The sequence below is a fragment of the Perkinsus marinus genome, assembly GCF_000006405.1.
Source record: "Perkinsus marinus ATCC 50983 genomic scaffold scf_1104296955874, whole genome shotgun sequence".
Lineage (NCBI taxonomy): Eukaryota > Perkinsozoa > Perkinsida > Perkinsidae > Perkinsus > Perkinsus marinus.
In genome coordinates, this window is record NW_003207677.1 from 652,283 (window position 1) to 662,631 (window position 10,349).

The 10,349-nt window shown below is 49.0% G+C and overlaps 3 protein-coding genes across 5 annotated transcripts; 1 reads left to right on the top strand and 2 right to left on the bottom strand.

The window, feature by feature from the left end:
* Positions 1-770: 770 nt before the first annotated feature.
* Positions 771-1,811, bottom strand: Pmar_PMAR020583 (hypothetical protein). The gene is made up of 3 exons (XM_002775556.1): positions 1,463-1,811; positions 1,147-1,417; positions 771-1,103 (listed from the first exon to the last, which is right to left on the bottom strand). The coding sequence occupies exons 1-3, from the start codon at positions 1,772-1,774 to the stop codon at positions 952-954; spliced, it is 735 nt and encodes a 244-aa protein (XP_002775602.1). The 5' UTR covers positions 1,775-1,811; the 3' UTR covers positions 771-951.
* A 71-nt stretch (positions 1,812-1,882) lies between these two features.
* On the bottom strand, positions 1,883-5,496 carry Pmar_PMAR020584 (hypothetical protein). 3 transcript variants are annotated; one of them, XM_002775558.1, is made up of 7 exons in its annotated part: positions 1,883-2,332; positions 2,377-2,546; positions 2,594-4,872; positions 4,922-5,011; positions 5,057-5,191; positions 5,239-5,320; positions 5,365-5,470. In XM_002775558.1, coding segments are annotated over 6 exons (2,694 nt in total). In that variant the 3' UTR covers positions 1,883-2,332; positions 2,377-2,544. The 3 variants fall into 3 exon arrangements, with proteins under 3 accessions (XP_002775604.1, XP_002775603.1, XP_002775605.1); XM_002775557.1 differs by having other exon boundaries at positions 1,886-2,332; positions 2,587-4,872; positions 5,365-5,496; XM_002775559.1 differs by having other exon boundaries at positions 1,886-2,332; positions 2,377-4,872; positions 5,365-5,496.
* A 1,271-nt stretch (positions 5,497-6,767) lies between these two features.
* Positions 6,768-8,509, top strand: Pmar_PMAR020585 (Etoposide-induced protein 2.4, putative; the record flags this gene model as incomplete). Its single annotated transcript, XM_002775560.1, has 5 exons — positions 6,768-6,931; positions 7,000-7,090; positions 7,996-8,184; positions 8,233-8,335; positions 8,379-8,509. Coding segments are annotated over 5 exons (678 nt in total), but the record flags the coding sequence as incomplete, so codon positions are not given.
* Positions 8,510-10,349: the final 1,840 nt, after the last annotated feature.

A 10,349-nucleotide genomic window follows, 5' to 3' on the forward strand; every position in this document is an offset into this window, starting at 1 on the left:
TAGTGCTAACATCAGGTTTTCTCATTCGTGATTGATAAAAATGCAGATGGATTCTCGACCGCGCGTGAAGTTACTCCAACCATGCGTCAATTTGATCACTCATAAATAACTATTTGGGAAGAGGATGGTAGACCTTTTCATAATACTGGAGGCTCCTACTGAACTTAATCACGAACACAAGCAGACACCTCAACGCCATCCAAGTCGCTGACATACACCCCTCCACATATTCTTTGCATACATGGTGCGCAGCTCATAATTCATCAACGACGTCGAGTTTTACCCTGATATTTCAATATGATAGCTTTAGTAACACTATCACTAACCTGCCAAGGTTTCAGACTCCCATTCTACTGCTACTCTCATTTACGCACTTGGAGACCTCCACATATTCTTAGCATACATGGTGTGCAGCTCATAGTTCATCAACGAAGTCGAGTTTCACCCTGATATTTGAATATGATAGCTTTAGTAACACTATCACTAACCTGCCAAGGTTTCAGATTCCCATTCTACTGCTACTCTCATTTACGCACTCGACGCACTTGGAGACCTCCACATATTCTTAGCATATTCTTGAAGCACCCGAGGATTTTGGTCGCTGACATACACCGGGGTTTTTATGATTATTCGGCATGGAACTGCAACACAACTACATTCGTTTACTCGATCTCCCACCACTGTAGAATCTGGCAGCATTATCCAATTCATGACCCCAGCCCAGTCAATACTTGTTAACAACAACAGAAGTCACGGGAGAAAACTGTCGAGTATGGCAAGAGTGCTGACGTTATATAAGACTTAAATCCCATCATGTAAGAAACTCCGCCATAATCTTCATCATCCTGCAACGACAACGACGATTGCGAGAGCTCCAGCTTGTCGGGATCATCAATATTATACACAAATGTGATGCGAAAAGGCCGTTAACGGCGGCGGCTGTTGAACGCTCTACCGTAAAACTAACAACTTCTTCCCACTCACGGGGTCTCGACTCAACTTGTGCTGACCAGAATCATTCTTACACTTCTCGCCAAGCATGCGCATGCGTGCAACAACATCGCCGGCGTTCAAAGACGCTGGCTTCCGGGCAGATCGAAATTCTAAGGGAGAGCCCTCACGTGTGAACACAACAAAAAAGCTTACCTCCTCCTCCTCCCTTGGGAATCAATGCGCCTTTGCCAGGCATGCCCTCCAACCCACGAGGACACCAGTCGTCGTCCACGAACGGGTTCCGAGAACCGTCGGAGAAAACTGCCCTTGTATTGGAACGGGCAGCGTAGGAAGGATTGTTATTATGTGAGATAGTGCATGGCTGACTTCTTAGAGGAGCGGGTGGCGGTCGGGAGGACGTCCAAACTGGTGGTTTATGGCTACTACACCGGCTACCGGACTCAGGAATTGTCCGATGTAATGCCTAATAACACGATACTTCACAACAGTGAGTTCGCATCCCTCGTACCACCATTGTAGCCACTGTACGATCCTCAGGAGCATCGGTGGAGTTAGAGCCCATACTGTCCCCTTCTTCATCCTGCCGACCAGCCATTAACGAACGTTGCGCATACGGTAGGCGGTAGCAGGTGAGATTGCCGTTATTGTCACTCTCGAGGTGAGCCGGCTGCTCTGGTCGAGGCGTTGGGCTCTCAGGCCCATTCGAAAATGCCTTTTTGAAGGCCCTGCGCATTCGCGTCATGAAGGAGTCGCTGGACTTCTCCGACAGAGCTCGGTGGTAAGGGATATCGACAGTGTTGACAGGTTGCTGTGTTCCCATAAGAAAATACAAAAGTGAACAACCGCCAACAAGAACTACGATCCCATTGGAAATATAACCACTTCAACAAAAGCACCCAAAGTTCGTCAAGTGAATCACAGTGGCCACAGTCTCTCGCCAAGGGGAAGGAAAAGGAACTGTATGGTAATATGAAACTGTTACGGTGAAGTTGTTCCACTAGTACGCCTATGGTGTCCTCCACTGCTGCTGCTGTGATCAAGACTATTGTAATAACGTAAAGCGTCTCAAAGAGGGAACAACCCCATTCCACACAGGGAAGGGATATAGAAACACATAAGGACAACAACAAGGACAGCTCGGCAATCGATGACCCAACATGAACACTCACCAGCAGCGCACAAACGGCGATACTATTGTACACGTGGAGGAACTTGTTCTCGGGGGGATAATAAAGTTACTACTGCTTCGATTCGTCAACCTCAACTTCCTTCCTGGTGTTGGTAGTATCATCCAGAGCAGCCCACCAAACTGTATACCAATCAACCTCTGTGTGAGGGGGGATAGGAGGAAGATCTCGACACACATCCTCGCGAGTAACTAATTAATACAACATCACATACCGTAATTTGCCCATCTCTTACCTATGGTCATAGTGCTCCTATACTTATACCTGGTATATTCCATTACCGTATAAATCATAGAGCACGGTCGGAAAATGATATCGTGCATCAGCTTGGTGAGAGGATACAGCAAAAACGACATCAGCGTACCACAGAAAGAGGCCCAGGCTCGCCCTTGAGTTTCGCCACTCCTGAAAGTGAAAAATAACGGAAAAAATTGTATTCTATTACCTGGTACAGGTACAACTACCAAAGCTGACCATCAGATGGATTCCCGCATGGATGTATAGTAGAGCCGCCACGGCACACAGAGTGACGAGGAAACCCAGAGGATCATATACGACCATTCCACCGAGTATAAAGGGACGTAGGATGTCAAACAGAATGAAAAGAAGTTGACCCAAATAGAAAGGCTTCAGCATCAACGACGTGAAACTGCACCAACCACTAGGGAGGAAGAACTCTCTCAAAAGACAGAGTACTCGTCGCGGTAGACCGCCCTCCATAACAGTACGAGTGTAGTCATGTCCGCGGCAATTGATACTAGCATGCGGCAGAGTCGGCCAGTCCTTCACCTTCGACTTGTCTCGTTGTTCCAATAACGTAACGCCTAGTGTCGTGGGATCGATCTTGTTCTTCGCCGTGCCCAAGACCAATTCCAGAGTATTCCTTTCCCAAATGACAGGCCCACTAGGGCGGGTGAGCGAGCCCGACACCAACGTCTCGGCCCTTGACCAGCTGGCATCTATCATGTCGTAATAGAAGCCTTCAACACCCATCGAGTTCGGCCGATCTCCCAACGCCAAGCCCTTCACATAGGGGTTATTCAACAGTTCTCTTTCCGGCACACGAAAGCTCTTATGGAGCATTTCACCAGAGCGCAGTAATAGAGCATAAATATAATCACCACATCTCTCTCTCGAGAATAGGAAGGGGATCCAATACTTACTAGCCCAGTAACCTGCAAGAGCCTCCGAGTCCTCCGGTACGTACAAATAGTGGACATCAGCAAAGGCCTCTTTAGTGACCATTTCAGTATCATCCTGAGGGCATAACTCGTGGCCATAATCGACCACGAAAACATCATCTTCATTGACTGCGACCGAGACCGCTCTCTTTAAAGTGGCTAAGAACATTTTCCGCGACTTAGCCGTGAAACAAGCTCGATGGACCATCAACAGTATACACGTAGAGCTTCCCGGCACATAGCCGCTCTCTGCACACTCGAGCTCATCTTCGTCATCAAAGTAACCGGATGAACTCCTTGAGGCGGTCTTGTTGGACCCATGCCAGGCCCACCGAGGCAGCGGAGGAGTATTGCCAACACCAGGGACAGCCCGACACAAACCAGTGATGGAAGTGGTGACCAGAATAATCCATTCGTAGAGTACATCCCCAAAGGCCAGCAGGAAGAAGAAACTACTCAACTTGCCCACTGGGGCATCTCCCTTGAAAACATCCAATGCCATTGCGAACTCACCAGTGAGGTTCTGTGGGAGTATCCAAAGCGCCGCGTAAATGATGAGAACGCAGAAACAGAATATAACAAAACACACGCCCATAGTTCGCAGCGACTTCGCATGAGCCTCCCTCTGACCAGCAAGGCGTTCTTCCTTCAAAGCCTGGTATTTGCGGAGCTTCCTGGCCCACATACCAGAGTTGAACGCCAACCTCGGGAATAGGAATTGCCTATAGTGTCGTGCATCACTAGCAGCACTCACAGTAATATCATCCATAGTCGTCACTGGCTGTACATCGTTTCTTGGTAAATAACCATACGATTTCTCCAGTGCCTTCTGAGCCTCACTTCTAGGTGTACTAAGCAGCACTCCTTTCTGACCATACATAGTGCTGGTCACAGACCCTTGACTATGAAGGGAACTCCTTGCGCTCATACCGCCGTTCATAGGCGGGCCGAAATCCGTGGCTGAATCAGTCGGTAACGGCGGAGCGTTGTTGTGGAAGTTATCCCATATAGGGTCAATGATCTGCTCCCTATAAGCCCTACGTTCCTGAACGAGACTTTCACCCATTCGTAGTCGTCCTTCTCTCCACCATCTCGAGGCGAAACCAGCGGCCCCTAGCCCTAGGGGGGTGACCACGACCCAAGTCAATACGACGAGAAATGCCATACCAAGAAACACACCGCGGATTGCCACCATATCAGCGGGTTGTAGTTGGAATTTGGCATCACAGAAAGACTCCGAATCGAGCTCAGAACAGGGGTGCGTGAAATAGGTCATACCAGTAATAGGAGACGATATTACCACTGCACACTGACCGTTGGGTTGCTCCTGAACCGCATCGGCACAGGACATGTCCCAGTCGCATAGAATAGGGATCTTGTTGTTAATAGGAGTACCATCTTGCTCGGCCTTGGCCCAAGCATCTTGATCGATATAGGGAACTTGACACTGCGTGTCACCAGCCTTGAGGCCGTCACCATACTTGTCGAAGAACGTCCATTCATATAGGGAGTAGTTCTTGACGGTAACACGGCACGCTGGAGCATCGGATCTGACAGTGATACCATTGAAAAACGATTCACTTCACTGAGGAGCGGTACGCGTAGGTCGAGTAGTGGGCCATGTTGGGACAAGAGATGACGGGGGAGTAACTCAATGACGAGTCGTAGATCCAAGTGACTCCCAGGGACCTGTCCAGCCATGATGTTCCCAAGGAGTGGTATGGAAATACTTACTTCCAACATGCTGCCACGAAGAAAGCCACCACAAACCCAATACTGACTGCGAGGCTTCGAGTGAGAAGACCGCAAGAGGCGATGTTATAGGGGGGCTTGCTGGTGTCAGCGAAAGGAGGCGAATCAGACTGGTACCTGTAAGGCGCTAAAAACAACAGGACAACGACAACCCCTGGACCTACGCTAATTGGGTCCGGTCCCTGAGTCTCGATTCCCTAATTATATTATCATAAGGACTGATGGTGCTCGAGGAGGCACCAGGATCTGCTCAAGGTGTGGTATGGATTTGCGCTATTACTTTTAGTTACCTCTTCTAGGGTTGCTCTGTTCCCCCGAGCGCCGCCTATAGGGTTGCTCTGATGACAACGATGTCTTGTGGTTCACTTGAGAGCCCTCTGACGCGACAGTCTTCATAGTATTATAATACAAACCCTTCCAATACAAACGTGTGTCAAGTAGAACACAGGACGCGTCACTTGTACAACTTGCAAAATCTTGAGTTTCCTCAACGCCGAATCGACTGTTGTGAACAATGGGCCTATAACTTAAGGACTCGTTCTTTTGTTCTGTCTCTTCGGAATTCTAGACGGGTTCAGCGTTATCAATAGAGGACGCAGGGCATGAGGCTGCGACCAAATCGAGTAGGGTCTTCACTACCTCGGATTTTTCGATTAACCTGAACAGCTCCAGCGCTGAGCTGCACGGTTCGCCGGTACTATCGTAGGATTTGGGTCACCCAAATGGGTTGCTCACTGGACGCTTTGTATACAGTGCTGAAATTCGCTACGTATTGAGATTATAGAGCCTGTGTTGGGCACGGCTGGTCACCCTTAAGTAAGAAGGCTCCCCAGGCACAACAGAAGGTAGACTCGAAGAACATTGAAGGTTTAAATAGACTATCATGGTAAGCCTGAGGAAGATCATGAAGCCTGAAGCTGATGTTATCATGAGTACTTTCGATATACACGAAATGGAGGCGGCTGCCACCTGTGCCGAAGTACGGACGCAGTATGTAAAGCTGTATAGCTCTCATCTTCGTTCTAGTCTAACTCTCCACAGTAGAGCACTGTCGAGCTGCAGGAGAGTCGTCTGCAACTTAACAGTGCCTATAATCGGCCTTGAAAGAGTCGCGTAAATGCCGCGGGAGCCCTGGAGCATATAAATGATTGCCCTCTTCCGCAGACTCATGCCTTCACCATTCAGATATCAGGTAGTTCATCTGTCGAGGCTGCGCAATAGTTGTCACGTATAAGTAGACTATTTCTGACATGTCAACAGGGAAGATATCAAGAGATTGGAGCGTTTTGTGGAGTCTCTGCACCTCTGTCTGCCTCTATCTAACTGTCGTCGACATTACTGTGCGAATAATGCATGGCGACCTGACTCGTATACAATGATTACATGTCTCCCAGTCTCCACCAGCCCCCGTGCTTGCGTGAAGTTAAGTCACAGCAGGCAGCAAGAAGTTACAGACACAGCTTCAAATCGGAGTGTCTGATGCATGTTGATAGTACAGGTGTCCGGGGCGAGCGGTCGATGACCATATTCAATAGCTCAATGGTTGGGAAGCTAGTTGACTGGTTTTGTGATGAAACCTTTCCTATCATCATCGGAGCATGTACAGTGTGCCTGGAAGGAGGTGTGGACCTTGGCCCTTCGTGGCCTCAAAGATGCTATACGGCTGGACCTATGCCTCATATTCCTTCTCAAGTCTCCGATGATACGACTACGTTGGCTGCAGTGTTTGGTTCTCAACGGCGTCATTTTCCTGGGCTCAGTTGGCGTTTTCAGACTAGTACGGTTCTACGCACCTTTGGTCGTTATCACCCTGCTAGGTCGTGAATCCCTTGCTGATGACGATAGTGAGATGGATCAGTGGTTTCGAGGAGGAATCTATGCAGAAGTGGACAGAGGCACTGTATTTCCTTCACTTGGTAGGACAGTCGTCATATGGACACATGCTGTGTACCTCAGCTCACATGGGTAGTACCGGTCTACTCCCTCAGCTATCTGCTCAACATCGCCTGGCATCAAGTAAGATCGCCGCTCCGCCTTTCTATATCACTCGTTAGTCTGATCGAGGGGGGTGGGGCCGATATGCCACTTCGGGCCTCCGGCGCAGCGTATGATGCCGTTGCAAGGGAATCTGGCATGAATTCAGTGGCGAATAGGGAACACCGTGCCCGAAATGGCATATCGGCCCTCGAACGGGATCGACCTCAAAAACTGAAACTGATCGTTATATCTCGTACGTCAGGGGAATTAATTACACTGACGGATGTTTCCGGGTGGCATAGCTGCCCCAGCAGAGAAATTAGTCAACCTATTTCGTGTGCATACTCTTGGACGAAGTGTATCGTATTGAGCAGCATCTTCGCATGGCATACTTGCCTCACGAATTTATTGTACTAAGGCGTATCGGATGGCATACTTGCCCCACTAATTTATCGTACTGAGGCGTATCGGATGGCATACTTGCCCCACTAATTTATCGTACTGAGGCGTATCGGATGGCATACTTGCCCCACTAATTTATCGTACTGAGGCGTATCGGATGGCATACTTGCCCCACTAATTTATCGTACTGAGGCGTATCGGATGGCATACTTGCCCCACTAATTTATCGTACTGAGGCGTATCGGATGGCATACTTGCCCCACTGATTTATCGTACTGAGGCGTATCGGATGGCATACTTGCCCCACTGATTTATCGTACTGAGGCGTATCGGATGGCATACTTGCCCCACTGATTTTTCGTACTGAGGCGTAACGGATGGCATACTTGCCCCACTAGTTTATTCTTCTGAGGCGTATCTTAATATGGCATAGCTGCCCCAACATTTGATGATACTAAGAGTATCAGTATTGCCCATCATTTGTGGTCACGATATTATCTAGTGACTACTTCAACGCAGAACTCGTCAACTGTGCCTTTCAGGACATCGCCAATGAGACCTTCGCGATATTCTCTCCATCGGACCCAAGGGTTAAGACTACTCTAACAGCTCGAATAGTCGATGCATTGATGCGGAACTTGCTCAATATTATATTCGCCCTGCAAACATGGCTATTGGGTTTTGTACCATACATCGGCACCTTCCTCAATCTGACCAGCATGTGCTTGCTGGTATCACAATGCGGCCACGTCATGGTTTCTACCACAGTCCCTTCTCAGATCTCTACATACAGCTTCGAGTATCGATGGGTATATCTCGGATGGGAGTCCCATGTCCGTTTACGTTTCATCGAGAGGCATTGGGCATACTTCATCGGATTCGGTCAGGTGTCAAGGAAGTTTTTGACGTGCTCATTTGCCTTCAGGTCTCCCCTCGACTGTGCTATGTTCCGTCTTTCCACGGTTCATCGACAACGGAATCTTTTCAATGCTCTTCCCTATCTGCATTATGACAGCCGTTGCTGCTAGACCGAGAAGCATGACGACACTTGGCAGAGTGAGTCCTCAATACCTATTACCAAGGCCCTGCCGGGATTAGTGTTTTGAATTGCGTCAAACCGTAGTCATTTGTTGAGCGAACGACTATGAAGCTCGGTCCGACCGTAATTGGCTTGACCTCGCTGAATGGGATAAACCTTAAAATCTCTCTGACATCTTGTTCCTGTATGTAGATACCCATTTACGTGCTGGTTGAGAGAGTTACGGGCTTCCTCATAAGAACAATGGACGAGCAGAAACTCAAGCGTTTCCGGCCACGGAAGACGATCAAACGGAAATCTAAGGGGATCCAGTAGCCGCTGTAATGTGCTGTTGTTAACTGCGTCACCCGATAGTATATTTATTCCATGTATTTCTTGAATGCTAGTATTAAATCCCATTTTCAAGGCTAGACGTACTGGTGTTCTCAGTGACTAAGCTCATTCAATTGAACCAAAAGCTAACCCGAATGGTCAATTCATCACGAAACCTGTCACTTGGGAATCAACGAGTCATGATTGGCGAACTCACAGACGACACTATATTCACCAGCTTGAACTCACACAAGCACATTGTTTGGTCATACGAACTCATAAACTAGGGAGATCTCGATGACAGTAATTGTTACTCCACAGAGGAGGACAGGGAACATTCCGACCTGCAAGTGGTGCATAGCTGGTGGTAGAGCTCGCCGAGTGTTGCACGATCTTCTCTTGCTGACCTTTGCACTCCACTCTACAGAGGACTTCTCCAATCCTGCCACTGATACGATCATTCTCGGAACGCCAGTCAGCGAACAAAGCCACAGTAGAGGTCCTCGCCGGAAATGTTGTTCAATCGATCAGAGTTGCACAGAGAACATGCGAACCATGTGAGAGATAACTGCGTGAGGATTCTCTATCCGCGTGCAAGAGACAACTACAACAACCATCCCACCACGAACAACGCGATACACTCATTTTACGGGGTCATCGCAGTCCTCTATGCATGGGTCTCGCTCTGATTGCTTCCACATAACGTCATCAGTTTCAATTTACTAATCATCTCCTTATCCAGACTCAAGCTATTTGACGATAACAATCGTTCGAGTTCTTTGAAAGGCCTCGCTCTCACTGGAGGTGACTTCTCCTCCTCACCTCGCGCACCTTCATCTTGGCCTACCGTAGATTCGTCGATCCTGAACGCACTAGTCAGGTGTGAGGTTGTGGCATCACATTCGGCGCAAATCCGATCGACTGCCTCCAGTAGATCCTCCTTGATTGTAGACGACCACAGGGGGGACTCGGTCGGACTGAGCGTCGATGAGCTAGATCGATCCAGTTGTTCGCTCAGCACCACCGTTTGGAGGAACGGATCGACTCGGTCTCTCGAGTAGCTGTGAGAGCCTCGTGAGGATCCGGGAGTGCGAGTGAGCGTCGGTGGAACAGAAGGCGGTCTCGAAAGTGGCGCCACAGCTGAAGACGTAGAGCTGCGCTGAGGTGACGCATCGTCCAACGACATGTGTTCAGCCGAGGAAGTGGGAGACGATATTGGGGAAGTTCTCAGCTCTTCCACTTCACGCATCCTCTTGATCAATCGCACGACTCTCTCAAGCTTCCCCTCATCCACGCTCGAGATATCCGTCTTGTCTCCCATCGCTGAATTCCCGCAACTTTGAGGCCGATCATACATCGATGGGCTTCTGCTCGGATTCTGTCGTCCAGCCGACTGTAGCTCCATGGATTTCTCTCGCAAGTGGGTCCCCGAATGGGCGTGAGCTCGTAAATCATAAGGTTGACATTTTTTCCGAGGAGCAGGGACGCGAGGAACCGGCAGCCATATACGTGTTCCGACCAAGCTACGTTCGAAGATGCTCTTTC

Excerpts from the sequence above, each read along its gene's own strand:
- Pmar_PMAR020583 (XM_002775556.1), bottom strand. The coding sequence starts at position 1,774 with ATGGGAACACAGCAACCTGTCAACACTGTCGATATCCCTTACCACCGA. Across the intron at positions 1,418-1,462 it reads GTACAGTGGCTACAATGGTG|GCATTACATCGGACAATTCC; the intron begins GTACGAGGGATG and ends TCGTGTTATTAG. Across the intron at positions 1,104-1,146 it reads TCCCAAGGGAGGAGGAGGAG|AATTTCGATCTGCCCGGAAG; the intron begins GTAAGCTTTTTT and ends GCTCTCCCTTAG.
- Pmar_PMAR020584 (XM_002775557.1), bottom strand. The coding sequence starts at position 5,470 with ATGAAGACTGTCGCGTCAGAGGGCTCTCAAGTGAACCACAAGACATCG. Across the intron at positions 5,192-5,238 it reads AGGGACCGGACCCAATTAGC|GTACCAGTCTGATTCGCCTC; the intron begins GTAGGTCCAGGG and ends AGCGCCTTACAG. Across the intron at positions 2,547-2,586 it reads GGTAGTTGTACCTGTACCAG|GAGTGGCGAAACTCAAGGGC; the intron begins GTAATAGAATAC and ends TTTCACTTTCAG.